The sequence below is a fragment of the Bidens hawaiensis genome, unplaced genomic scaffold (genome assembly GCF_021521415.1).
Source record: "Bidens hawaiensis isolate Kalapana, Puna unplaced genomic scaffold, B.hawaiensis_p1.1 tig00027238_1, whole genome shotgun sequence".
Classification (NCBI taxonomy): domain Eukaryota; kingdom Viridiplantae; phylum Streptophyta; class Magnoliopsida; order Asterales; family Asteraceae; genus Bidens; species Bidens hawaiensis.
The window spans coordinates 225225-250189 of record NW_027494396.1 but is presented as its reverse complement, the minus strand read 5'-3'; the positions used below and the strand labels follow the sequence as shown (position 1 = coordinate 250189).

The 24965-nt window shown below is 43.2% G+C and overlaps 2 protein-coding genes, 1 non-coding gene and 1 pseudogene across 4 annotated transcripts; 1 reads left to right on the top strand and 3 right to left on the bottom strand.

Moving 5' to 3' along the window:
• Window positions 1-1934: 1934 nt before the first annotated feature.
• LOC143574992 (uncharacterized) lies at window positions 1935-4116 on the top strand (annotated as a pseudogene).
• Window positions 4117-4497: 381 nt separating this feature from the next.
• LOC143575010 (mitochondrial pyruvate carrier 1-like) lies at window positions 4498-17862 on the bottom strand. Of its 2 annotated transcripts, XM_077059487.1 has the most exons (4): window positions 17547-17862; window positions 4883-4937; window positions 4676-4811; window positions 4498-4604 (listed from the first exon to the last, which is right to left on the bottom strand). In XM_077059487.1, the coding sequence occupies exons 1-4, from the start codon at window positions 17637-17639 to the stop codon at window positions 4553-4555; spliced, it is 336 nt and encodes a 111-aa protein (XP_076915602.1). In that variant the 5' UTR covers window positions 17640-17862; the 3' UTR covers window positions 4498-4552. The 2 variants fall into 2 exon arrangements, with proteins under 2 accessions (XP_076915602.1, XP_076915603.1); XM_077059488.1 differs by lacking the exon at window positions 4498-4604 and having other exon boundaries at window positions 4672-4811.
• Window positions 17863-19055: 1193 nt separating this feature from the next.
• On the bottom strand, window positions 19056-21060 carry LOC143575009 (O-fucosyltransferase 37-like). Its single transcript, XM_077059486.1, has 5 exons — window positions 20465-21060; window positions 20140-20308; window positions 19695-20041; window positions 19365-19623; window positions 19056-19285 (listed from the first exon to the last, which is right to left on the bottom strand). The coding sequence occupies exons 1-5, from the start codon at window positions 20992-20994 to the stop codon at window positions 19148-19150; spliced, it is 1443 nt and encodes a 480-aa protein (XP_076915601.1). The 5' UTR covers window positions 20995-21060; the 3' UTR covers window positions 19056-19147.
• A 3832-nt stretch (window positions 21061-24892) lies between these two features.
• TRNAR-UCU (transfer RNA arginine (anticodon UCU)) lies at window positions 24893-24965 on the bottom strand. Its single transcript has one exon. It is a non-coding gene; the product is annotated as a tRNA-Arg (tRNA).

The following is a 24965-nucleotide window of genomic DNA, read 5'->3' as shown; positions in this document are numbered from 1 at the left end:
ATACTAGCTAACTAAATCTCATAGTAGCAACGACGAAAGGGTAGGAAGATTTTATTCTCATGAACCAAGTTAATGCTAGAAGCAAGTTGTGCTAGACTGTTGGTGTAGAGGAAGGGTGATGTGGATTTCGATTTTGACAGAGTCCGGTCAAGATTTGAAATCTAAAGATTTTAGATCGTCAAAGCATATAAAGTGTATAATGGAATTTCAACAGTACAAAACTAAAACCAAATGTCCAGATTTTCTGAGGTTATTAATTATTGAGTTTGATAATTTGATAAATTTGCTTTTACATCATTACATAAAATTTCAAATATGTCATTTGATACAAATGTCTTGTATATGTTTCTGAGTCTGTCACTTCCTTGAAGGAATAAAGGGTTTTTCTTTATGTATTATGAAATTGAATATAGTGAACTATATGTTATGAGTTATAACTTCAAGATGATGAGTTCAAATGGTATAAAAACTTTAAACTTACTTATGGTATACTCGGCTGGAAATCGGTTACTAAGCTTAATCTTAAGCTTGAATTCGGCTCATTTACAATTCCAGCATTTGTGGTTTGACGGTTCATTTTTAGATTAAGAAAAGAAATAGTAAAGAAGAAGCTCGAAGGAGATTCGTGTTCGTTACTCTACGACCGTCCTTGTGTGGCAGATCTAGGTTCGTTGAAAAGAGCTGGATTTTATATGTTGCAAATAATCCTTTCAGCGGTTGTAATCCCGCATTCTTGTATTTTGATAATTGATGTTAAAGTTCAGGGTCGGCCCAGGGGGTGTGCGAGCCGCACCCTCGGACGGGGCACGTAAGTTTCGGGGCCAAAGTTTTTTTTATATACACATATATGTTTGATATATAAAAGATCTTGAGTCAAAATGCGCAGAACTACGGGAGGGTCAGGAGTCAGGAGTCCGTTGACCTCCGGCCATATAGGTTTTGCTCCTATATTTGGTGGGTTTTTCATTCTCACCCTCAAGATTATTAGCTGAAATAGAAGAAGAAAGATGTAAAAAGCTTCTCATCGGATTTTTTTTCCCGGTGTGTGCGAGTTGTTTTAGGTTTGCAGAGTGAAGACTTTAATATTGTGTGAAGATGACGATGTATACACAGGATAAGAATGACATTTTTGAAATTAAACCATCTAGCAAATAGTCTAGACCGAGTATGTCTGGAGTATAGGTCTAAGACTGAAGTCACCGCACACTTTTTTTTTCATCTATTTTGTAATGCTTTTTAAATGTAAAGTGTAATTCTGAATGCTTATAAAATTTTTTTAATGAAAACTACCATAATAGTAATAATGTCAGTAATAAATAACTAATAATAATTTCACTTAAAAGTCTTTTTATTTTACTAGCATTTGAGCTTTTATTTGTTTTGACTTATTACTTTATTTATTATAGTTTTAAAAATATGTATATACATTTTGACCCTCCAATTAACATTAATCGTCAATTGTTTCATCACTGTCAAACGATATCGTCAATTGGTTATAACATTAATCATGATTTATAAAAATTAGTTTATACATTTCATTATTTGTTAAAACTTACGAATCTTTTTATTCGGTTCGACCGACGTATTTAAATTCAGCTATGTAATTGAAATTTCTATATCTTTTTTAGGCAAATAGCATGGTAAATATTGGTAATATAGAAAGCCCAACTGAAAAGCCCAATAACGTCCCGCTTCTCATACGCGTTTTAACACCATATAATAATAATAATAATAATAATAATAATAATAATAATATTAAAATAGTTAATTGGGGACGAAGGAACATATTAATCAATCAATCAATCAAAGGCGGCTATCGTTGAGAGATAAGGTTGCGTACGAGTCTCTGGTCAATCAATATCCACCGTCGTCGTTCATCGGACTCGAAGATTCGTGCTCCGGTAAGATCTAATCGTCGCCTTTGATTGATTTGAGGTTCGAAAGAACGAAGATCGTCACCGATTCACCGCCTAATATCACAGATCTGTTAATCTATTTGCTAGATCTGTGCTATTTGCTTATTGATTTCTCATAGTCCGTTACGATTTCGTGTTTGCCTGTTTTGATTTCAAAATATCTGGTCGATTTGTGAATTAGGGTTTCAAAAATATTTTGTGTATTTGTTTTCAAAACAAAAGCGATTGAATCGAGTTGAATTGTTAGGGTTTCGGTTTAATTTGGGGCTCTAGATCTGTGCTAGGGTTTCATTTTAATTATCTTTGTTTTGTTCGATTATCGGTCGCTGAAAATCAGTTGTTGGTGTTGTTTGTTTGTTATTAATAATGGCCACAGGACGACTGAACTTCTCGAGGAAAAGTTCGATTCGTTCTGATGAGGAAACTCGTTCTTATAGAAACCGATGTGATGAAAGGTTATACACCAAAGGTTCAGATGGAAGAACCGGTGATCGTAGGAGGGATTCGTTTGATGATGGTGATCGTGACCGGTTTGTGCACCAGCTTGATCACAAGTTACGAGACGGAAACCGAGAGGTTGGTACCAAGAAAAGAAAGTTTTCGCCTATTGTTTGGGATAGAGAAGAGAAGCAGGTGAAGAAGTTTGATTCGAAAAGCTCTTCTGGTAGTTCTGGTATCACTCGTTCTTCCTCACCAATATCGCCTGAACATCTTAAAAATGTTGTAAGATGTTCGGTTTCAACTGAAATTGATCTGCAGATTTCTTCTGTGGAGTCTTTTGTCTCTAATGTTTCAGATGATTTGGAGATACCGAGCTTGTTGGCTTCAAAGTCTCCTGAAGGGCGTGCTCAAGAAAGTGAGAATGGAGACGGAGAGTATGTTCAGGAACCAAACTTGTTAAAATCAAAGTGGGCTTTTAACGACTCACCCAGAATTGAATCCAATGGCAACGATTCAAGCCCTGAAAGCGGGGAGTTCAAGCAGGAATGCTTTGAAAGGAGTGATAAGGTGTCTTCTTTGTCTACTGAAGATGATCGTATTTTAGTTTCAGACAGTGAAGATCTGCAGGATGCGGATGATATGGGTTATTCAAGTTCAGAAAGTGATGACGAGCATGAACTCCGGTTTACTACCGGGTTAGGCGTGATTCCAAGCTGTAGAAACGTGCACGAATTTGAAAGGCTGGGGAAGATTAGTGAAGGAACATACGGTGTCGTTCACAAGGCCCGTGATCTGAAAACGGGTGAAATTGTGGCGTTAAAGAAGGTAAAAATGGGAAGGGAAAGAGAGGGGTTTCCAATAACCGCTTTACGTGAGATCAGCATTCTTGGTATGTTACAACACCCGTCCCTTGTGGAAATGAAGGAAGTTGTTATGGATGACTTTGATGGTGTTTACATGGTGATGGAGTGTGTTGATCATGAACTCAAAGGATACATGGAGCGTGTGAAGCAACCGTTCAGTCAAAGTGAAGTCAAACGCCTTATGATCCAGCTTTTAGAGGGTATCTCTTATCTTCATGATAACTATGTGATGCATAGAGATTTAAAAACATCAAACTTGCTCATGAACAAGAACGGTGAGTTGAAGATTTGTGATTTTGGCATGTCGCGCCAGTATGCAACTCCTCTAAAACCATATACTTCACTGGTGGTTACACTTTGGTACCGGGCTCCTGAACTTTTGTTGGGGATGAAGAATTATTCAACTGCTGTCGATATGTGGTCAGTTGGTTGCATAATGGCAGAGTTGTTGTCCAAGAAACCATTGTTTGATGGCGGTAAGGAACTTGAACAGATTGACAAGATTTTTAGGACTCTTGGTACACCGAACGACACCATTTGGCCCGGCTATTCAAAGCTGCCAGGAGTAAAGTCAAACTTTGTGAAGCAGCCTTATAACTGTTTGAGGAAGAAATTCCCTGTGGCTACTTTTACCGGATCACCTGCACTTACTGAGTTGGGATTTGATCTGTTGAACAAGTTTCTGACGTACGATCCTGAGAAGCGGATAAGTGCTAAAGAAGCTCTTAATCATGGATGGTTCTTTGAGTCTCCTCTTCCTGCTGAACATGTTAGGATTTCTAGATAGATATTAATTCTTTGATATTTGTTAGTGTGAAACATTATTCATGATCTTCATAGGATGCTTTGTTGTTAAATTGTTCAAGCACTTATGGTTTTACATTTTCCATGAGTTATCTTTGGCTCTCTTGTTCTATGTACTCTCTTATGTTTCTCTCTTTAGACAACTAACGTTTGTGACGCCCTAAGTTTTCGTTTTTATTATAGTACTTTTCACGATAGATGTCAAAGCTTAGAAACATTTCATTTCTGATGGTTAAAATACTTGTTACTTCAAAAAACCATTCTTGAGTTTTGGCTTTGTGTTTAATTCCAACAGTGTATGAACATATCATTTAGAATTGCTTTCATACAATCAAACATGTTAAAAAAAATTGATTTCAATCACCAACCTGTTACAAAATCCGAGAGATATATGTATGCCTTTTTATATTATCTGACAAATTGAGATGCTACAAGTATACAACATTACTCATTTCAACAACCTTTATCCAATGGCATAATGCATACAATAGAAACATACAGAACTTCAGTAACTGAAAACAAAACAATCTAAGTTGAAGTTGAGGGTGCCAGTGTCTTGCTCTCCTTCAGCTGCAAGTACCTGTTAGAAACCATAGGTATCTGATCAATTCGTGCTTCGCGAGAGGTGGATATGTTTTTAGTAAAGCTTACCCTTGACCTCTTGCCCAACGTGAAAGTTGATAAAGTTGAACCGTTTCATTTGAAGCGTGGCACGCAAGAAGTAGATAGTTGCGAGGCTGAACCATCCACGCAAATCTCATGCACAAAGCCGAATATACACACATCACTGAAAAACATCGGTTATATTGATAATCTCATTTGCTACAAGTATTTTTGTTTATATGTGCTGCTACTAACCTCCTGTCATGTTGCCAGATAACATTTCTGGAGGTTTGTTGAAGTCAGCCATTGCCTGCCACAAAGTAAAAACCTCTTCAATACAAGTACCAAATCATCACAGGTCTCATGTTTATATTATCAGTTTGGTTTTCTGGTTATTCATTCCTAAGTCGTAACCGAAAACCTAACCAAACCGAGTTCATTTAAGGTTAGTATTTCCGTTTCAACCGAATAGTTTTTTTAACTTTCATATTATTTTTGTTACAATTAATTGGTATTATATTTGAAGAGGTAGGTCCCAGCAGAGCCCAGTTGGACCCGCAAGACTCACCTTGAACAGGGACGTCTGCGCAACGACCAACTGCTCCCGCAGGACCCACCATGCTCAGAGAACCTTACGCGCAGTACGCCAGCTGTACCCGCAGGGAAAGCCTACCAATGGTGAAGTACCCCGCCTGTTCCCGCAGTTGCGGATACAAGCCATCAGGGAAGGCTACCCGCACTAACAGCAAGGCTACACGCACAAGGCACTAGCTACTTCAGTAGTCACATGAAGGAATGAGCAAGGCGGGAATACTCCCGCCTAAATGAGCCAGTCCGTATGCTTCTGGAAGATCTTTTGTACTATACCTACTAAGGTATGGGCAGAACAGACGATCTGACCAGAACAGCCCATGAACCAATCACAGGGTGACAGCTCACCGACAACAGTACGAGGAGGAGCACCCTCTAGTACTGTTTGTCATTATTAGCCGCTGCCTACTCACCAACCCTTACTATGGGACGTGCGCAGCCTACAGTTGGTGGAACAGTGCATAGCCGGCAGTAAAGGAACAGTGTACAGCCGACCTTGTTACTGTCGGCCGTAGTCTATCCACCAACCAGCATGGCCTGTGCGTAGTCCACTGTTGGTGAAACAGGAATACTATTCAGCCGGCTGTACCTTCTAGGAAACCTACCTTCGGCTATAAATACTCCAACACCTTGGAATGGTAAGGACATCATCTGATATCTCATTCTTATCTAGCAATCTCTTAATATACACTTATATTCAGAGCAATCTAGTCTGATTCTCACGCCGGAGGGTGGTCACAAGGAGGAACCCCCCCCCCCCTTCTCAGTGACGAGCTTACGGTGTCTGTTTTGCAGGTCACCTGAAGAACAACCTTCTCTGCTGGACCTCATCCTCGTGGGAAACATTACTTAACCCCCAGATTATCCATAATCTGCCCCGGGTCACTTAGTGTTTCTTCATTGGCGCCATCCGTGCATAAAACTAGAACTAATTCTTAGTATTTTCAAAATTTCTGAAGAAATGGTTAACGTTACTCCGGTCCCAAGGCCAGTAATCGACCAAGAAACCCCGGTAACCACAACCCCAGCAACTGGGGGGAACACCGGCGGTTATACAAATCTTACGATCACTACCCCGGTTACCCAAGCCGGGGCAAGTGCAGTAAATATTCCACTGGGGTTTACTGATGCCCAGTTGGAGAGACGAACGAGGGTCCCTCGCCAAACACTAGATCAAGTTAAGGCGTGGGCCGAAGCACGTCAGAAAGAGTTCCAAGCTGAGTTGGATGAACGCTTGCGTTCAGTTCAACAGGCTGACGAATTCGGCAGTACTCGCCAACATCTCAATATGAACAGTGAGTGCGAGTACTCAGACGATGAGCGGGAAGAATCCGATACCGACGCAAACCCTCGCCATAAGGCAAAAGGGAAGCGTAAGGAAACGGACTTACAACCGACAAGGAATTTTGGGGAAGCCTTTAAACCAACAAATGCGGAGAGAAACCCGCGTGACTTCTCCAAAACCTTTAGACCAACTGCTGCAAATGCAGGAAAGTCTAAGTTCGCAAGGGACATTGCGGAAGCAATCGCCCCGAGAAGTGCCAAACAAATGTCCAACATCGGCACCTATGATGGTCTATCCGACCCAGACGACCACTTGAACAGATTCATTGCGGGGGCAACCGTCAGTAACTGGACGGAACCCACGTGGTGTTATATGTTCCAGATGACTCTGGTTGGAGCGGCCAGGGCATGGTTCGATCGATTACCGGTCCACCACATTTATGATTGGGCGGACTTTCAGAACAAGTTCAGCCAGCACTTCAGCCAGCAAAGGAAATATACTGAAGAACAGTGGACGATCCTCAACTGCGTTAGAGAAGAGGATGAATCTTTACTAGACTTCATCACTCGCTTCAACTCCAAAAAGCTAAGTCTCGGCAACATAAGTGAAGATCTTGTTCGCGCCGCTTTCATCCAGGGCGCCGAATACCCATAGCTTATCCGCACATTGACGGGTAAGGACGGCATGCCATCAACATGGGATGCCATCATGACGGCGGCCAAGCGCTTTGCCGAGACGGAGAAGCAACTGGGAAGGGATCTTCCCCAGAGTACACACCTCTACACGCAGAGGACTAGAGAAAACAATGTTCGGATCGCCCGGCAGAACAAAAAGAGGAAGCTAGGTATCTGGCAGTCAAGGGTAAACTTTGACACCTCATCCAGCTCTCACCCTCTTGTTGGCGGAAGAAATAACACACACCCTTCAAGCCAAAAACACCGGTGGACGCCACTCACCAAAAGCGTCACGGAGATATTTGCCACTGAAAAGCTACCATGGCCAAAAGCTCCAATGATCCGGCAGCGACCTAATGCGGATCAGAGTAAATCCTGTGACTTCCACGGGACAAAAGGTCATAGTACGGAAGAGTGTACATCCTTGAAGGATATTGTTGAAGCATTCGTCAAGGATGGAAGACTGGCACACCTGGTGGCATCAATCAAGAAGGGAGGAAGGAACGACAACCGGTACCGAGGCAACGGACGAAAGCCCGTTGACATCAGCATCAACATGGTTCATGGTAAGATCAGAGGAAGAAAAAGGCGAACAACAGAACCATGCGCGTGGAAGGAAGCTGAGGTGCGCTTCCCGCGAGTGCCAGGAGGACCCAGCAAAGAAGGCCCTATCGTCATCAAAAGCCAGCTGGGGCACTACATCACTTCTCGCACTCTTGCTGACAACGGCGCCTCGTCAACGGTGATGTACAGGCAGTTCTTCGACAAGCTAGATGACGAAGACAAAGAGCGCCTGGAAACGATCTGCGCCTCGATGGAAGGGTTCGATGGCAGCACAAACACCCCCTGGGCATCCTATCTTTCCCCGTCACTCTTACGGACGGGAATCACTCACGCACAGAAGACGTGGATTTTGTCGTAATGAGGAAGCCACACCACACATACGACATTCTCTTCGGAAGAGACGGGATGGCAAGATTCAACGCCGTGGTATCCTCAGTCCACGGCATGATGGGATGGCCAACAGCTGAGGGTGTAGCGATGATCACCGGCATTCCCCAGGTATGCATCGCATCTGTCTCATCTAAACCCAAACCAAAGATGGCTAAACCAACCATCACCGAGCCAGAAAGATGGGCCTTCAACGGCAAGTACCCTGACCAAGCCGTTTCCATTGGCCCAACAGTTGTTGATCCCACACGCACCTTACTCAAGCGCTTATTACAGAAAAACGCTGACATCTTCGCGTGGACACCAGCTGACATGACTGGTGTACCCCGAAGTAAGGCAGAGCATAAGCTCAAATGCGATCCGGCTGTTACGCCAATCGTACAAAAGCGCAGAGTAATGGGGCCAGAACAAACTAACGCGTGTAGAACCCAAGTCAAGGAACTCCTTGACGCAGGCATCGTACGCGTTAGTAGATATCAAACATGGGTTGCAAATCCCGTTATGGTACCTAAGAATAACAAACAATGGCGCATGTGCATAGATTTCAAGGACTTGAACAAAGCATGCCCCAAAGATTGTTATCCGTTACCCGAAATTGATCTTAAGGTGGATTCGTTGGCACCGTTCCGCCTTAAATGCTTCCTGGACGCGTATAAGGGGTACCATCAAATCCACATGGCCGTTGATGATCAGGACAAAACCGCTTTTCGGACGCCCGATGGCACATTTTGTTACCAAATGATGCCATTCGGACTTAAGAATGCCGGGTCCACATACCAACGCCTGATGGACAACCAGTTTCATGCCTAAATCGGGAGAAACTTGGAAGTCTACATGGATGACTTAGTCATCAAAAGCCCTGACCCAGAAGCGATGTTGAAAGACATCGAAGAAACTTTCAACACGCTCAGGAAGATAAACATGAAGCTCAACCCGAGCAAATGTGCCTTTGGAATGGAAGAAGGGAAGTTCTTGGGGGTCATCGTCACTAAAGATGGCTTCAGAGCGAACCCTGAAAAGGTCGAAGCCATTATCAAAATGGAATCACCTACTACCATCAAACAGGCTCAGACACTGAATGGACGACTAGTAGCACTTAATCGCTTTTTGGCAAACCACGCGGATAAGTCGTTTCCCTTCGTGTCAACGTTGAGAAACTGTTTAAAGAAAACGCACTTCCGCTGGACACCAGAAGCGGAAGCAGCTTTTCAGGAGATTCGGTCACGCTTGATCGAACTCCCAACGCTCACAGCACCAAAAGCGGGAGAGGAGTTAATCCTATACCTTTCCGCAACAGATAGAGCAACCAGGGCAGTCCTGCTAGTAGAGCGAAAAGGCATCCAGATGCCAATCTATTATGTCAGCCGTATCCTAACAGACGTAGAAACCCGGTACTCTACCCTCGAAAAATTAGTCTTAGCACTTATACACGCTTCACGCAGGTTAAGACGATATTTCCAGGGTCACCCAATCACCATTCTCTCCAACATCAAACTTGCAAACGTTCTAGGCAAACCCGAGTTATCGGGACGCCTAGCCAAATGGGCAATTGAGTTGGGGGAGTACGCGATAAAGTATAAGCCAAGACCAGTCATAAAAGGCCAGGTTTTGGCCGACTTTATTGCGGAAGTGCCTGCATCGCGGGAAAAAGAGTGCCAGGAAGAGGCTCAACCCTCTCCAGCACAAGACATCAATGATGTCTGGCGACTCTACACTGATGGAGCAGCCAGTAACGAGGGTTCAGGCGCAGGGCTGAAACTAACCAACCCAGCAGGCCAAGAATACACTTACGCTATTCGACTGGACTTTCCAAGTACGAATAACGAAGCCGAATATGAGGCATTCTTGGCTGGGCTGAGAATTGCGCGTAAGATGGGAGTGAAAAACTTGGAAGCCCACGTGGATTCCATGTTAGTAGCCAATCAAATCAACGGGACGTACACGGCCGTGAACGACACAATGGCCCCGTACCTCGCACAAGCAAAATCCCTTATGCGCGATTTCAACGACTGCAAAGTCATACACGTCAAGCGAAGTGAAAACAAATCTGCGGATGCGTTAAGCAAGCTTGCATCATTAGCCTTCACCCACTTAGGAAAGGATATCCGCATTGAACTCCTCGAGACACCTTCGGTCCCGCACAAGGAAATTTGTGTCATCCAAACCGGCACGGAAACGTGGATGACACCAATAATAAAATACCTTGCGGCAGGTACACTACCAGAGTCAAAAGCACAGGCAAGAAAACTACGCTGTAAAGCACTGAATTATCAACTCATCGATGACATCCTTTACAGACGTAACTTTCTTGGCCCACTCTTAAGATGCGTGGACAACCAAGATGCTGACTACCTCCTAAGGGAAGTACACGAAGGCATCTGTGGAGTACACGCAGGTCCCCGCGCTGTTGTAGCTAAGCTAAACAACGCGGGATACTTTTGGCCGGGGATGCATACGGATGCGCTGGCATACATCAGAAAATGCAGGTCTTGCCAGCTCTACGCACCCAACACGCACCGCCCGAAGAATGAACTTGTTCCAGTCACCTCTTCATGGCCATTTCAGAAGTGGGCCATCGATGTGACAGGCCCATTTCCTACAGCAGCAGGAAATGTTCAGTTCCTAGTGGTAGCCATCGACTACTTCACCAAGTGGATAGAAGCAAAACCCTTAGCCCAAACAACCGCGAAACATATCAAAAAATTTATTTGGGAATTTATTATTTGTCGTTTTGGACTTCCACAGAATTTGGTGAGCGATAACGGCACCAACTTTGCTGACAAGAAGCTACAACAGTGGCTAAAAGAACTTCAAATCACCCACACCTTTACCTCAGTGGCACACCCGCAAGGTAATGGTGAGGTGGAAAGAGCAAATAAGAGCATCGTCGAAGGCATAAAGAAAACACTCTTGGAACACAAATCCGGCTGGGTGGACGAGCTTCCGCACGTCCTTTGGGCAAACAGAACGCTGAAGAAGGCCAGTACGGGAGAAACCCCGTTCACTCTCACTTATGGCACTGAAGCCATGGTCCCGGTCGAAATTGGCTTACCCTCACCAAGGGTCTTGATTCAGCCAGAAGACAATGATGCGGAAAGACGGTTGGACCTTATGCTAACCGAGGAACGCAGAGACTTAGCCGCAGTGCGTGAAGAGAACTACAAGCGACAAATGCAAAAGTACTACAACACGCGGGTAAAACTCTGCAACTTCAATGTAGGAGACTACATACTGCGTAACAACGAGGCTTCGAACCAAGAACGCCCAGGAAAGCTGGCCCGGTCTGGGAAGGGCCATACATTATCAAAGAAGTCCTGGGAAAGGGCGCATACCGGCTCGAAAGGCTCGATGGCACTCCCATCCCAAGAACATGGAATGGAGCTCAATTACGCAAATGTTATATGTAGATCAATTCCAAACTTGTAAAGAAAAGGCCTATAGCCACTTCTAATGGAAATGATTCTCCTTTCAATGTGTTGATAGCCTTACCTTTATACTTATGAACTTCCCACACTGATGTGCCGGTATTCACCGCATAAATGGGGGAAGAAGTAAGTCGTTACGTGTGGAAGGCGGCAAAACCCGCATAAACACAACGCTAAAAATCTCAAAAGTTGTAAGGAAAACCTACACGCAGGTCAGATGTAAGTAAAGTTTAGCCATCCTTGTAAGTGCAAGTGACGGTCTTACCCGCACAATCACGAACAAGGAAGCAAAACTTCAACCTATCATCTACCACGTCCAAAGGTTAACTTATTCTGAACACTTAGAAAATTTCAAAGGAAAAGATGAGGAAAACTTCCACGCAGGTCAGATATAAGTAAAGTTAAGCCATCCTACTAAGTGTAAGTGACGGTCATACCCGCACAATCATGAAAGAGGAAGCGAAACAAACTTATAATTTACCACGTTAAAAAGTTAACTTATCTAAGTACTAAAGAAATTGCTAAGTTAGATCAAAACAGGCGTAAAATAAACAAGGCAAAGAACTAACACAATCTTTATTCCATCAAATTCAAATATTACAAAGATTGCTGGGTGCATACCCGCATACAAAAGAAGCTATACAAAAACAAAAATCTACGCTAATGGTAGAGAGGGATCTTCAGGATCATGCTTCAGGACCACTTCCACTTGGACCCGCACCATCAGTAGAGCGTGGCGGTTCAAGGAAAGCTTTAAGAATAGCTAGCCCATCATCAGCAGCAGCGACTTCGTTTACCTTCTCCACCACCGGATGCGGGAAGGCGGCATACTGATTCACTGCTTGATCATAAACAGCTTCAGTATCCACATTATACAAAGGGAAGTTGGAAGGCGGGATGCCTTTCTCAACAAACCCTAGACCAAGCAGGAAGCCGGCCTTTTCCCCATCCTCATGAGAAGCGTTGAGGGCTGTGCTCAAAGCATCGTCATAAGATGTCTCCGTGAAGACCCGATGCACAACCTACAAAAGAAAAAAAAATACAAGTATCAAAACCTTTTCTATTTACAAAGAAAAGCGTAAAAACATGAAAAGCTTACCTGAGACAACGCTTCTCGAAGAAGCCATTCCTTGGCTACCAGAGCTTCTTGGAGGGCGGCTTGAGCTTGGGTACAGGCGCGTTCGGCTTCACTTTTATTCAGGTTGGCAAGCAACACTTCCTTTGCAGCAGCCTCTTCGACGCCCTTTAGCTTCCGCTCAGTGTGGTCAAGCACGCCCCTCTGGTCCAGGATCTCTTGGAGCTTCTTCGCGTCCTCCATCGCCAAGGCATCATGAGCCTGTTGGAGCGCCTCTAATTTAGCTTTAAGTTCCTCATTCTCGAGGCGTAGAGGCTCAGCAACAGCTTCAGCCTTGGTGGCCCTTTCAGTTGCGTTCCTAGCAGTTTCCTTAGCCAGCCGAAGCTGTTCGTTAACAGCTTGGGCAGCCTTGGAACGGGCCTCGAGACGGGCCTGAACCTCAACTTCAAGGGCCTTGAACGCCTTCTCCTTCTCTGCAGCCGCGGCGGAGAGCCTCCTATTCTCCTCCCGGACAGCCCGCGCCTGAGCCACTTCTTGAATGCGAGCTGCTTTTAACTTGTCGTTTTCACGACAAAGCAGCTCGACGCGCGGCTGCATCCGGGCTAGGAGAACCCGAAGCTCATTGGTTAGCCTACCCTCCTGGTAGCTAGCCATGGCTTCCCCCAATGCACCACTGGGAGCTGCGTGACGAGCCCAATCCACGCACTCCACAGGGGTGCGAAGGGTTGTTCCTCGGCGGATGTTCCATCGTGGAACATACACTTCATTGGAATCCGACACTGCAAAAAACAAAAAGCAGTTAGGAAAAGATGATATATAAAAAAAAATATAATAATAGGCCAAGAGAACCCTACGCACCTGTAGGGTCAATAACAGGCCGATAGCCGCCAAACCCGTCACCTGAACCCAAGGGAAATCCGTCCAAGAGGTCAGGTAGACGGGAAGGAGGCAGAGGCTGGCGAGAAGCCCCATGCATACCTGAAGGATCGGCCGTTGATGCCGAAGACGGAGGAGGCATGGTGAAGTCCGCCGCGGTCGCCGTCGCAGAGTCCGCAGCAAAAGTAACCGCCGGCTCAGTGAAAGATGCTGTAAAAATGGCACTGACAGCCGGCGGTGACGTCATCACAGCTGGAACAGTTGGCTCAATGGAATGAGCAACTGAACCAGCGGAAGCAGGCGCAGCCGCCTGGGTCGTCGCCTCAGGAAGGCTGACCAGGCCTACCGTCATTGGCGGGGGAGTACTCTTCCCTGCTCCACCCTGGAATGCGTCAACATCCACGCCTGCACAAAGGAAAGTATTAAAGATGGAAAACTATGAAGTTAAAAGTAGTTTGTACTTACGGGTTTTCTTGAGCCTGAAAGTACGGACAGGCGGGGATGAACCCGATGGAGCCGGCCTCTTTGCGCCGCTCACCGTCGTCATCCGGGGCTCTCCGGAGGTGACAGTCGTCACAGCCTTCGGAGCGGTGGTCTTCTCACCACCGGGGTTCCCCGCCACCTCTTCGCTCTCGGCCTCTGAGTCAGACCGAGGCACTGGATCGGCAGTGGAGGCCACCTTCTCCTTCCCCTTCCCGCCGGCAGCTTTCTTCTTCCGCACCAACGGAGGACCATCTGCGGATTCCTCATCAGAACATACGATTAGAGGAATTCCAGCAGAGGTTTCAACATTGAGGGGTCGAGGGTTGAATAGCGCCTTACCTGGCCGCCTGGCGCTCAGGATCTCGTGGCTTAGCGGGTAGACCTCCACAAACCGATCCCTCGTTTGCTCCAAGATGGGCAACTCGTTCTCATCGAGAGCACGAGTACCCATCCAAGCGGGACCATCACTCTCCCGCGGCTGCAGGAGAGACTGCAAGTTGTTCCCCTCTGAAATAAACAGGAAAGAAGTTAGAAGGGATTCTAAATCAACAAAAAGAAACAGAGCATACCATAAGGAACAGAGTTCGAACCGTATTCGAGGATGATCGGGATCTTTCGCGCATCCGCATCCTTCCACACCCGGCTCGTCCCGAGCATCACCATCCCGGACTCCGCAAACCGGTAAACCGGAGATTGGACTCGGGATATCCTCGAAAACCATTCCGCCTCCTGGTAGTTGGAGGCGTGAAGGCTGGGAAGTGCTTGCCCATTTTTGAATTTCATGGCAAGGGGGATGGCACGGGCGGAGATGAAGAAGAACTCCCGCTTCCACGAGCGAAGACTGCGCTCGGTAGCGCAAATCTTCAAACCCTTTATCCGGGTTATCAGGGTATACCACCCCTGGATGCACCTCCAAGAGTAGAAGGTCATCAGGCGGTCGACAAAGGGCTCAATGCCCAGAATCCGGCATACCCACTCGAAATGGCGAATCTTCGCGATCGCCATCGGGTGCACCTCGGTCAGGTGCACACCGTGCCTCTCTAGGACACGGTACACAAACTTTGTCAACGGGAACCTAAGATTCCCGTAAACAAAGAATTCAGCATATACCCCGATCTTGCCTCTGGGGGCATCATACACCGTCTGATGGGGTTCAGGAAACTCAGGCTCGAGAGACTCGAGCATGAACTTCCTGACGATGTACTGGTACAGATCGACAGGCAGAGCACACTGGCACTCGCCAGCAGTACTCTTGTCATCGGTGAACACCCCAGCCTCCTGGGCTGTAGCTTCGAGATCGTGAGAAGACATCTTACAGATGAAAGAAGAAAACGATTTCGAAAGAATGCTCGACTGAAAAGTTGAGTATTCGCCGGAAATCGCTTTGAAGATGAAGAGAAAAGTGAAAGTGTGGATTAAAATAACCCTCTCCCCCTTTATATACTAATCGCAATTAATGTGATGAAATTAATGCGGAAGAGAGAGAAATCGAAGGTGCAATGAAACTATGACACGTGGCAGAAAGCAAGCTGGCAACAGCTGTTGAAAGGACGCGTACCATTAATTTTGCGGCCACGCGCCCGAAAAATCGCGCCCACGCGCCTGAAAAGGCGTCTGGAATGACCATGTATTGTCACGTCACCATAACTTCCTGCACGTCCTGACACAGTCAGAAGAAACCTTCGCACAACGTTTCAGAGGTTTGGACTGTTCTTATCCTTCCACCAACTCTTCGAATTTCAAAAAAAAAAAAAAAAAAAAAAAAAATTCAAAAAGATTCAAAAGTAAGCGGGAAAATACCCCTTACCTTGGCAACCAAGTAACCATAAGACGGGTGCGGGTACAGTGTCAAGGCAAAACCCTTCACATACTTAGCACCCGCAGGGAATTGACGCCAGGAATACCTTGGAAGTAAAGTAACCGTAAGACGAGTGCGGGTACAGTGTCAAGGCAAAACCCTTCACATACTTAGCACTCTGCAGGGAATTCAAACCAAGAAGGATCTTCTGGGCCATGCTTGCGGAAACGGGAATAACATCCCCGCATGACGGGAACGTCGAGAACTATATTGTTTGAAACTCCAAGATGGAATTGGTGGTTTTAGCATAATTGATCAATATGTTGAAACTACCAAAACCCCATGGAGAATCCACACAAGTGGGACTCAACGCTCCTGACTTGCGAGGAGGTTACAAACCTACCCGCTTCATACCCAAAGATCAAGCAGAAAAGTCGGGAATTTCTGCGTGACATCAGAAAACCGCGGGAAGAATCCCCACGGAAAACCTAAAAACTAAAAACCCTTTTCAAAACCCCTTGCTAAGTCCAAAAGTTCACCTCACTTATTAATAATTCATGAGAAGAACATTGGACTGGGGGGACTTGAAGAGGTAGGTCCCAGCAGAGCCCAGTTGGACCCGCAAGACTCACCTTGAACAGGGACGTCTGCGCAACGACCAACTGCTCCCGCAGGACCCACCATGCTCAGAGAACCTTACGCGCAGTACGCCAGCTGTACCCGCAGGGAAAGCCTACCAATGGTGAAGTACCCCGCCTGTTCCCGCAGTTGCGGATACAAGCCATCAGGGAAGGCTACCCGCACTAACAGCAAGGCTACACGCACAAGGCACTAGCTACTTCAGTAGTCACATGAAGGAATGAGCAAGGCGGGAATACTCCCGCCTAAATGAGCCAGTCCGTATGCTTCTGGAAGATCTTTTGTACTATACCTACTAAGGTATGGGCAGAACAGACGATCTGACCAGAACAGCCCATGAACCAATCACAGGGTGACAGCTCACCGACAACAGTACGAGGAGGAGCACCCTCTAGTACTGTTTGTCATTATTAGCCGCTGCCTACTCACCAACCCTTACTATGGGACGTGCGCAGCCTACAGTTGGTGGAACAGTGCATAGCCGGCAGTAAAGGAACAGTGTACAGCCGACCTTGTTACTGTCGGCCGTAGTCTATCCACCAACCAGCATGGCCTGTGCGTAGTCCACTGTTGGTGAAACAGGAATACTATTCAGCCGGCTGTACCTTCTAGGAAACCTACCTTCGGCTATAAATACTCCAACACCTTGGAATGGTAAGGACATCATCTGATATCTCATTCTTATCTAGCAATCTCTTAATATACACTTATATTCAGAGCAATCTAGTCTGATTCTCACGCCGGAGGGTGGTCACAAGGAGGAACCCCCCCCTTCTCAGTGACGAGCTTACGGTGTCTGTTTTGCAGGTCACCTGAAGAACAACCTTCTCTGCTGGACCTCATCCTCGTGGGAAACATTACTTAACCCCCAGATTATCCATAATCTGCCCCGGGTCACTTAGTGTTTCTTCAATATTGGATTGGGCTAAATGACAAAACTTAAATAACCATCATTTGTTATTCTGTTTGAACCGAATTCAGTCATTCACATTTTGTGAAAATAAAAACTGACCAATTCGGTTTCGGTTCAAAACCAAACCGAAAACCGAACTTGTAATTCGGATAGGTGTTGATCGGTTTGAAAGCGATATTAGTTTAACAATAGAGGAAAAGCATGCATACCGCTGCAACGAATCCCCAATTGGCAACAGGACCCCAGAAATGAGTCGTCTTTGGTCCAACAGGACTGTTGAGGAAAGTTCTGAAGAACGACATAAGTGATCTTGCAATGAACTAGCTCTCTGCAAATATTATTGGCTGCAGTATGCAGATGACAATTTACTTCCGAAGAAAAATACAAGTGAGGACTTGATCGTCCCCAAGGTAGTTTATAGGAGTATGCTATTATTTCATTATTCAGTTTTTCCGAACTATGGCAACTGACTAGTTAAAGGAGAAAAAAGATTGGTTGGTGTAATGAATATTTAATAATGTGCTGCCTAACTCTTATTATGTCATTATTCAGTTTTTTTTTTTCAAATATGGCAACTGATTAACTTATATAAAAGAATTAGTTTAGCAAAAAGCTAACTAAACCTACCACACCAATAGTTTACAGTTGCACCAAACCAAAATTTAAAAACCACCAAAATAAACACCTAACTTAGTCCCACCGCTCGTGAACGACTACGAACTCAAAGAAAAGCAAGAGATTTGAGGTCATCTGCCACTTTACCATACAGACTGGCTTCTGGCTAAAAACCAACTTGTTCATCGCCTTCCAAATACACCACCACCAGGCAGTTAGAATAGTGGCCAGAAATGCCTTCGCTTTCTTCTTGGGGACTTTTAAAGAGTTACGAAAGCTCAAAACATCTCTAAAATCAAAGGCAAACAATGGGTGTAGCTTAAACCACTGAGGGACAATCTGCAAAGTGCAAATCGATTGCGCAACATAACATGCCAAGTTTATAATTTGTCATGTGTAACATTTTTTCCGATATTTTCAAATTACAATTTTTTCTCTCTTTCTTTGAGACCAGTTCTTATGTACACTAAAACAATCAGGTTACTAAATCATCAAAATGTACATGATGTAGGATTGAAAGTAATGCTACCAGCCAACCGTATGCTACGGAAACACTGTTACCAGCCAACCCATTGTTTGCCTTAACTAAATCATAAAACAATTGTAACTTAAGTAAAATGTAACTGGATAATTGAAAGTAATGCTACCAGCCAACCAGTATGCTACGTATAATTGCAGTGTGTGTCTATTATGATATATTTTGGTGCGGTTAAACAAAAATAGATTGCAAAATTAGTATTTTATATTTGTTAATTTGAGTCTTTTAGACATAAGTTTTAATAAGTTCTATCACCACAGTAACTATCACTTCTTTTGCATCAACATAGTATTTAGTTTTCTGAAACGGTGGTTTGACATTAACTACTTGCTCTAGTCTTAAATCATCACTCGTCTCTAAATCGTCAGTATATCCAAAGTGTTACACAATATTGTAGAGATCTTTTATTTCTTGATATAAGATGCAACTGAGCTAATATTATTATCTATGGCTTCTCGTTAGATTTAAATATTTCAGCTAGATATGAACTTTTGGTAGTTGACCATATGGTAAAAGTGTTAGTACCAAATTCCATACACTTGCAACTTCTATGATTCATTCCATTTATTCCAAGTCAATGATCTACACAAATGCTAAATGTTACAAATTGTTGGGTTAAAGTAAGAGCCAATATTAAGCTCAAAATGAGCTAATTGGCTAGTGTTTACACATACATTCCGGCACAGGAAACACTGTTACATCTCGGTCTCTCCTCTTAGCCCTCGGCTGTGGTTGCCCCTTGAAACCCATAGAACTTGTCACATATTTCCTATGCCCCGCATATGCTCGATGACCCTGAAAAAACACACAAAAAAAATCATAAAATCAAGTCAACCATAAACCATTAACCTGTGAGAATCATGATAACGCATACCTGCAAAGCTCGGGCCATGTGACCATTAAAAGAAGGCACAAAAACATCACTACTTAATGAAACAATATAGTCGACTGCTGCCAAAACAGCGGTCCTGTTTCTGCATGAATTAAGTTCACCATCTCGAGCCAACATATGTTTAGTCACCACATTATTAAACTCAGTCTTCAATGGCTGAATGGCCCGATCACCCCCAAACGGGTCGCCACCCGCAACATACACCCGAGTGTTTGCTGGTGCACCGGATTCTTTAAGAAGTCTGCATTTGTAATTTGGGTCAAATTAGAACATTATTCAGTAAAGAAAAATTGTGAGCTGTGAAAGTTGTACCTCGATGCTTCTAATGCATTAAGAGGGCAATTAGTGTTTGAATTTGTAGCAAGAAACTCGGGTCTAGATTCCCGTTCTTTGTTTATCATGATGTCATACTCTGGGCCTAAGCCTGTTGGGCAACCCGATCTTACCCACAAATCTTTTTCAAGACCGAGATGAATGGCTACATACGGGCCCTCAATCCACATTCGTCTAGCAATTCTGTTACCAAGTTCTCTAACGGGTTTTGCAAATTTCAGCGCGTGAAAGGCCACCTTGCATTTAAGTTTTTGAAGGTCTGGCGAAAGATTCTTTGACAATTTCGAATCTAACCCGGTTAACACAAGCGACCCGTCTTCGTTAAGCTGCAAAAACATATTAAGACTTTTAATAATGGATGTTCCTAGAACTAAAAGCGAGCAGAAATTGCGGTAATGTGGCCCATGTGGTTGATGTTTCTTACTTTCTTGAAGAATCTTGCACGAATCCAAAACGGAGGGACGTTATGTGGAATTTGATTCTCTAATGACTGCCATGAAACTGAATGTGTAGATGGTAGAGATGATACTACTCGAATATCGGCTTTTAACGTCTTTCTAAAGTGCTCTACATCAAATAGTTCAGAAAATTCACTGCATAATATAATGCTGAAAATTAGAAACTTAAGCAATTATTAACCCTAAATTGACAATTAGCAACATAAATATGCATAACTTTAACCCCCAAATCAATTATGAACCCTAAAGTCAACAGTTAACACAAAATCCTAATTACAAGTTTACAACAACCTCTCGTCTCCGTTTAACACCGGCAAAACCAACGCAGCTTCAAGAACTCTCGCGATAACAACCGCGTCAACAATCTGGGCCCTAATTCGAAACAATCCACCAGAAACCACAACCACTAAAAACCGCTTCTTCTCATTCGCAATCTTAACCGACCTCCTTCGATACTTCATCCCAAACATTAAGCACGGCCGAAACCCTTCTCCGTCCGGCTGCTCCCAGAACCCCAACGCGTTTCCAGACACCGAACGAAGCGGCAACGGCACCATTGAAGTGACGGAAAGACTTACCGGAGAATTAGTATCATCCGCGGTTGGATCTTGGTACACGGAGGAGAGTGAAGCCAGAAACAGAGGAGAGTATGTGGATGTGTGGGTGATTATGTTAACCGACGGACGGATTGCTGCGAAACAGAGAACCGAAGCGAGTAAGAGGGTGATGGATAAGAGTATGCAGGCTGAAGGTGTGAAGGTTAATTGGGGGTTAATGAGGAGAAATTGAGGGTGGTTTTTGATTAATCTGGGTTTAGCCATTAGAGCTGATTAATTGAGAGACCTGTGTGTGTGTGTGTGTAACTGAATTTTGAGGGTTTTATATGGTTATATACTTATATTTAACGGTTTTTGTGAGGGTTGTTAACTTTGGCGGGAAAATGAAGAGATTGGAGTGTTGGTTGAAACCAGTGTTTTAAAACCGGTTCAAACCGGCCGGTTAAACCGGATTTTGCACAGCAGACTGGTATTTTTGGCCAGTTTGCTAGAACATCGTATCGCCGGTTTTTGTCTAAAATACCGGTTTTTATCGGCAAACCGGGTTCGTGTCCGAGAAAATTTTATATTCACGGCCCATATTTTTTTCAAAATAACTTTTAACCTAATAATTAACATTTAACGTGTAAACTTTAAGACTATTATTTAAAAAACTGAGTGATTTTGCATTATTTTTTTTAATATGGATTAACTTTTGGATTATTGTTTGTTATGAAATCATTTATTTTTTGGTTATTTTTAGATTGAAGTTACATTTATATTTATTTTATAAAGTAAACTATTCAACCGGTTGAACCTTCCGGTATAACCCGGTTCAACTGGTTGTACCATTTTTTAGTCCAATCCGGTACAAATAAAATACCGGTTTTTAAAACATTGGTTGTAACTATACCAAAATATATATGTTCTTAAAGAGTCCCTCAAGTTTGGAACATTTGTAATTTTGATACTAACTTTTAATTTTTTTTATATTAAGCATATATTTTTGTAAGGGTAAGCGGTGTGGCTTCGGTATTGGTTATTGGGATAGGTGATGTAGGAGTCGGACGGGGTGAGATGAGATAGATGGTTAATTGAGGTGGAAGTAGGGATGAGCTTGGGACAGTACCCGTACCAGTACTTGTACCATATTGTACCCGTGCCGAAAATCAACAAAATCGTGTCCCCATACCCGTACCAAATTTTTCGGAATGGTACGGGTACGAGTATTAGTACGGGTATTTCGGGTACGGTACCCGCTTATGTACCACTTTTCTTTTTTATATCCAAATCTCTAACGATCTTGAAACCGACACCGGTACGAGTAACAAACAACAGGAATTAGTCCGAGTAATGCTATGTTTACAAGTAACAAACAACATGAATTGACTTGAGTCCATGTTTTTTATGATATATAATCTAAATGATGTTGATGCTTGATGGCTGATGATGTTCGATGCTCCAGCAGTTGGTTGATTGATGATGGTTGAAGTGAGAAGAAGAATGATATGGAGAATTAACCCTAATCGTTATGTGAAATATTAATATATGTTATAATGATAATGATAAGTTTGATTATTATATGGAGAATTGAATATAGATAATTTATTATAGATAGTAAATATTGAGAATCACATAAAAATCTCTACACATTTCAAACAGGTACAATATACCGAATGTACCCGTACCGTACCCGATTATACCCGTACCAAAATTCAACAAAAATGAGTGCCAATACTCGTACCGAATATACTAAATCGGTACGAGTACGGGTACGCATATGGGTACGGTACGGGTACGAGTACAGGTATTTGGGACAAAATGCTCATCCCTGGGTGGAAGGTTATATCGTCATTTGCCCAAGTGAGGAAGTAACAAAGAAGGGAAATGGAGGAGTTGCTAGGAGAAGTGGGAGGGAAGGCGACGTGACATGGTGGTAGAAGCAAGAACATTGGCCCCTCCATTGGCAAGGGGAAGCGGGACGTAGTGAAAAGCTAGAGGAATGGTATGATACCCTTCACGCTAACGATTCCTTTCTAGGTTTGTTCGTTTATCAGTTGGTAACTTAAAACTTAGGTGTTGTTTGTTTTTTCAGAGGTAAAACGTCTGCAGTCTGCGGACCACATCTGCAGACATCTATAGCAGAAGAGGTGGACCAAACCTCTGCAGTATACAACAAGAAGACTGTTTGTTTTTTAACATCTGCAGACTGCTAAAATAAACTGAAATGTAAATAAAAAAGGTCTTCAACATCCGAATTTAAATAATAGTCAACAACACTGAAAGGTTTTTAAGCACTCAAAAACCGAAATTTCGGTTCTGGTTTGGTTTTAGAGCAAAACAAAACCAACCCATGCACACCCCTATTGAATATATAATAGATCTATGGCTCAGGAATTTGACCTATTTTATGTTTTGAAATGAAATAATCAAAAGACTTATTAGTTTATTCATCTCAATACCAGATCATAGTGGAATCAGCTACTCCAGTATACAACTGCAAATTCATATCAAATACTAATAATAATTAACTTTAAATAATCCAATTCATTAAAAGTAAACACAGTGCTCATACTTGAAAGCCTATAATTACAGTCCCTGATGTTATATATAAAAGTCAAAATGAAATCCCGAATCAAATTAAAATAACCAATTTCCACAACTCAAATTGAAATCAAAATACAAATCATTAAACGGATGACGAATTCTTCCTCTTTATCAACATAGAAATCATTAAACTTATCCAGTTCTTCATTGAGAATCCTGACGAACCATTGTTGCAGATCGGCTGGAGATTGTGGGTTGTCATTAGGAAGTGTTTTGAGAAGCTTTTTAAGGGGTTTGTAACACAAGTACTTGTCTTTCCACTCGGGTAACGTAGAGGAAGCTAGGGTTGGGGTGGAGAAAGAGGAGGGTGGAGTGTGTAGTCTGTTTGTTGATAAGAAGAAGAAGAAGAAGAAGGGGCAACACTACTAGGGGAGGAGGACACGCAGACGTTTTTAAATGAAACGTCTTCTAAAAAACAAACACACTGCAGAGCCCAACGTCTGCACTTGGTCTGCGTGGCGCAGACAAAAAAGATGGAGAAGTGCTTTTAGTGAAAAACAAACAACACCTTTTAGTGTTTTGATTTTGGCAGCACCACCACCATGAAACACTAATCATCTAGGCATCTCTCTTAATACCCTTCATGAGAGAAGCCAAGTTTCCATAATAATCTAACACTTGAAAGATTTTAGAGAATAATATTATACTTGAACAACTTTTCAGTATAAGTTTTTTTTAGAACGAAAACTCAAATTTTTTTACTTTTTTTTTTGACGTTTCTTTTAAATTACATACTTTGTTGACAACCACAAGATTTTAAACTTTAAACTCTTAAAACGCAAAGTCTTATCCAAAATCTTGATATCTTGGGTCAAGACCCTTTTGTTCTCGGTATAACTAATATAGCTATTTTATATATTGACTTGTGAATTTTATTTTGACCAAAAATTGGGTGATGCTCTAAATGTTGTAAAATCCAAAAAGGCTCATATGTGGGCATTTCTGGACTGGGTCACTGGGAGCACTGTGTGAGTTTTCTCATAACGTAAGGCCCATAAATGGCCCATCAAGGACTACTGGCCCTTATTGTTATTTCCATTATTAAATTATCCATATCCTGCATCAGCATTTATGAATTTCTACTCTTCTCATTTGTTTGTTAGATAGTAGTTAATTAATTGCTTGTGTTTAAGTTAGTGGATTTTAGGGGTATACGATTGTAACTTGTAAAGCTAAAAAAGCCACTATTAGTTTTGACTTTTGAGTAAAGGAGAGGAATGTAAATTGTAGTAAAGTTATAGTCTCGTTTTCTTCTTTGGCTTCTTTAGGAGACCGGCCATACTGAACCTGTTATATTGGTTTTTATGTTTTCTCGAGTAATGTACTTTTGAGAAGGTTAATGATCTATACTTACAATGACAACTTTCATGAACACTTGATGTTCATATAAAATCGCAACCGGTCAAGATCATATAAAAAATTTGTGTGTAAAGGGATGACAAACATAAGCAACTAAACATTCGAGATGGGCATGAGATCGGGTTTAAATTTTACTGCCCATGATTACAAATATTTTCATTTTATTTGCTTGGGTAATTTACTAAAGCTTGAAAAAAAATGTTTCAAAAAAACAAAACACGCCCGGTGGGACTCGAACCCACAATCTCCTGATTAGAAGTCAGACGCCTTATCCATTAGGCCATGGGTGC

Excerpts from the sequence above, each read along its gene's own strand:
- LOC143575010 (XM_077059487.1), bottom strand. The coding sequence starts at position 17,639 with ATGTCGTTCTTCAGAACTTTCCTCAACAGTCCTGTTGGACCAAAGACG. Across the intron at positions 4,938-17,546 it reads ATTGGGGATTCGTTGCAGCG|GCAATGGCTGACTTCAACAA; the intron begins GTATGCATGCTT and ends ACTTTGTGGCAG. Across the intron at positions 4,605-4,675 it reads CGTTGGGCAAGAGGTCAAGG|GTACTTGCAGCTGAAGGAGA; the intron begins GTAAGCTTTACT and ends GGTTTCTAACAG.
- LOC143575009 (XM_077059486.1), bottom strand. The coding sequence starts at position 20,994 with ATGGCTAAACCCAGATTAATCAAAAACCACCCTCAATTTCTCCTCATT. Across the intron at positions 20,042-20,139 it reads GTGCAAGATTCTTCAAGAAA|CTTAACGAAGACGGGTCGCT; the intron begins GTAAGAAACATC and ends ATGTTTTTGCAG. Across the intron at positions 19,286-19,364 it reads ACATGGCCCGAGCTTTGCAG|GGTCATCGAGCATATGCGGG; the intron begins GTATGCGTTATC and ends GTGTTTTTTCAG.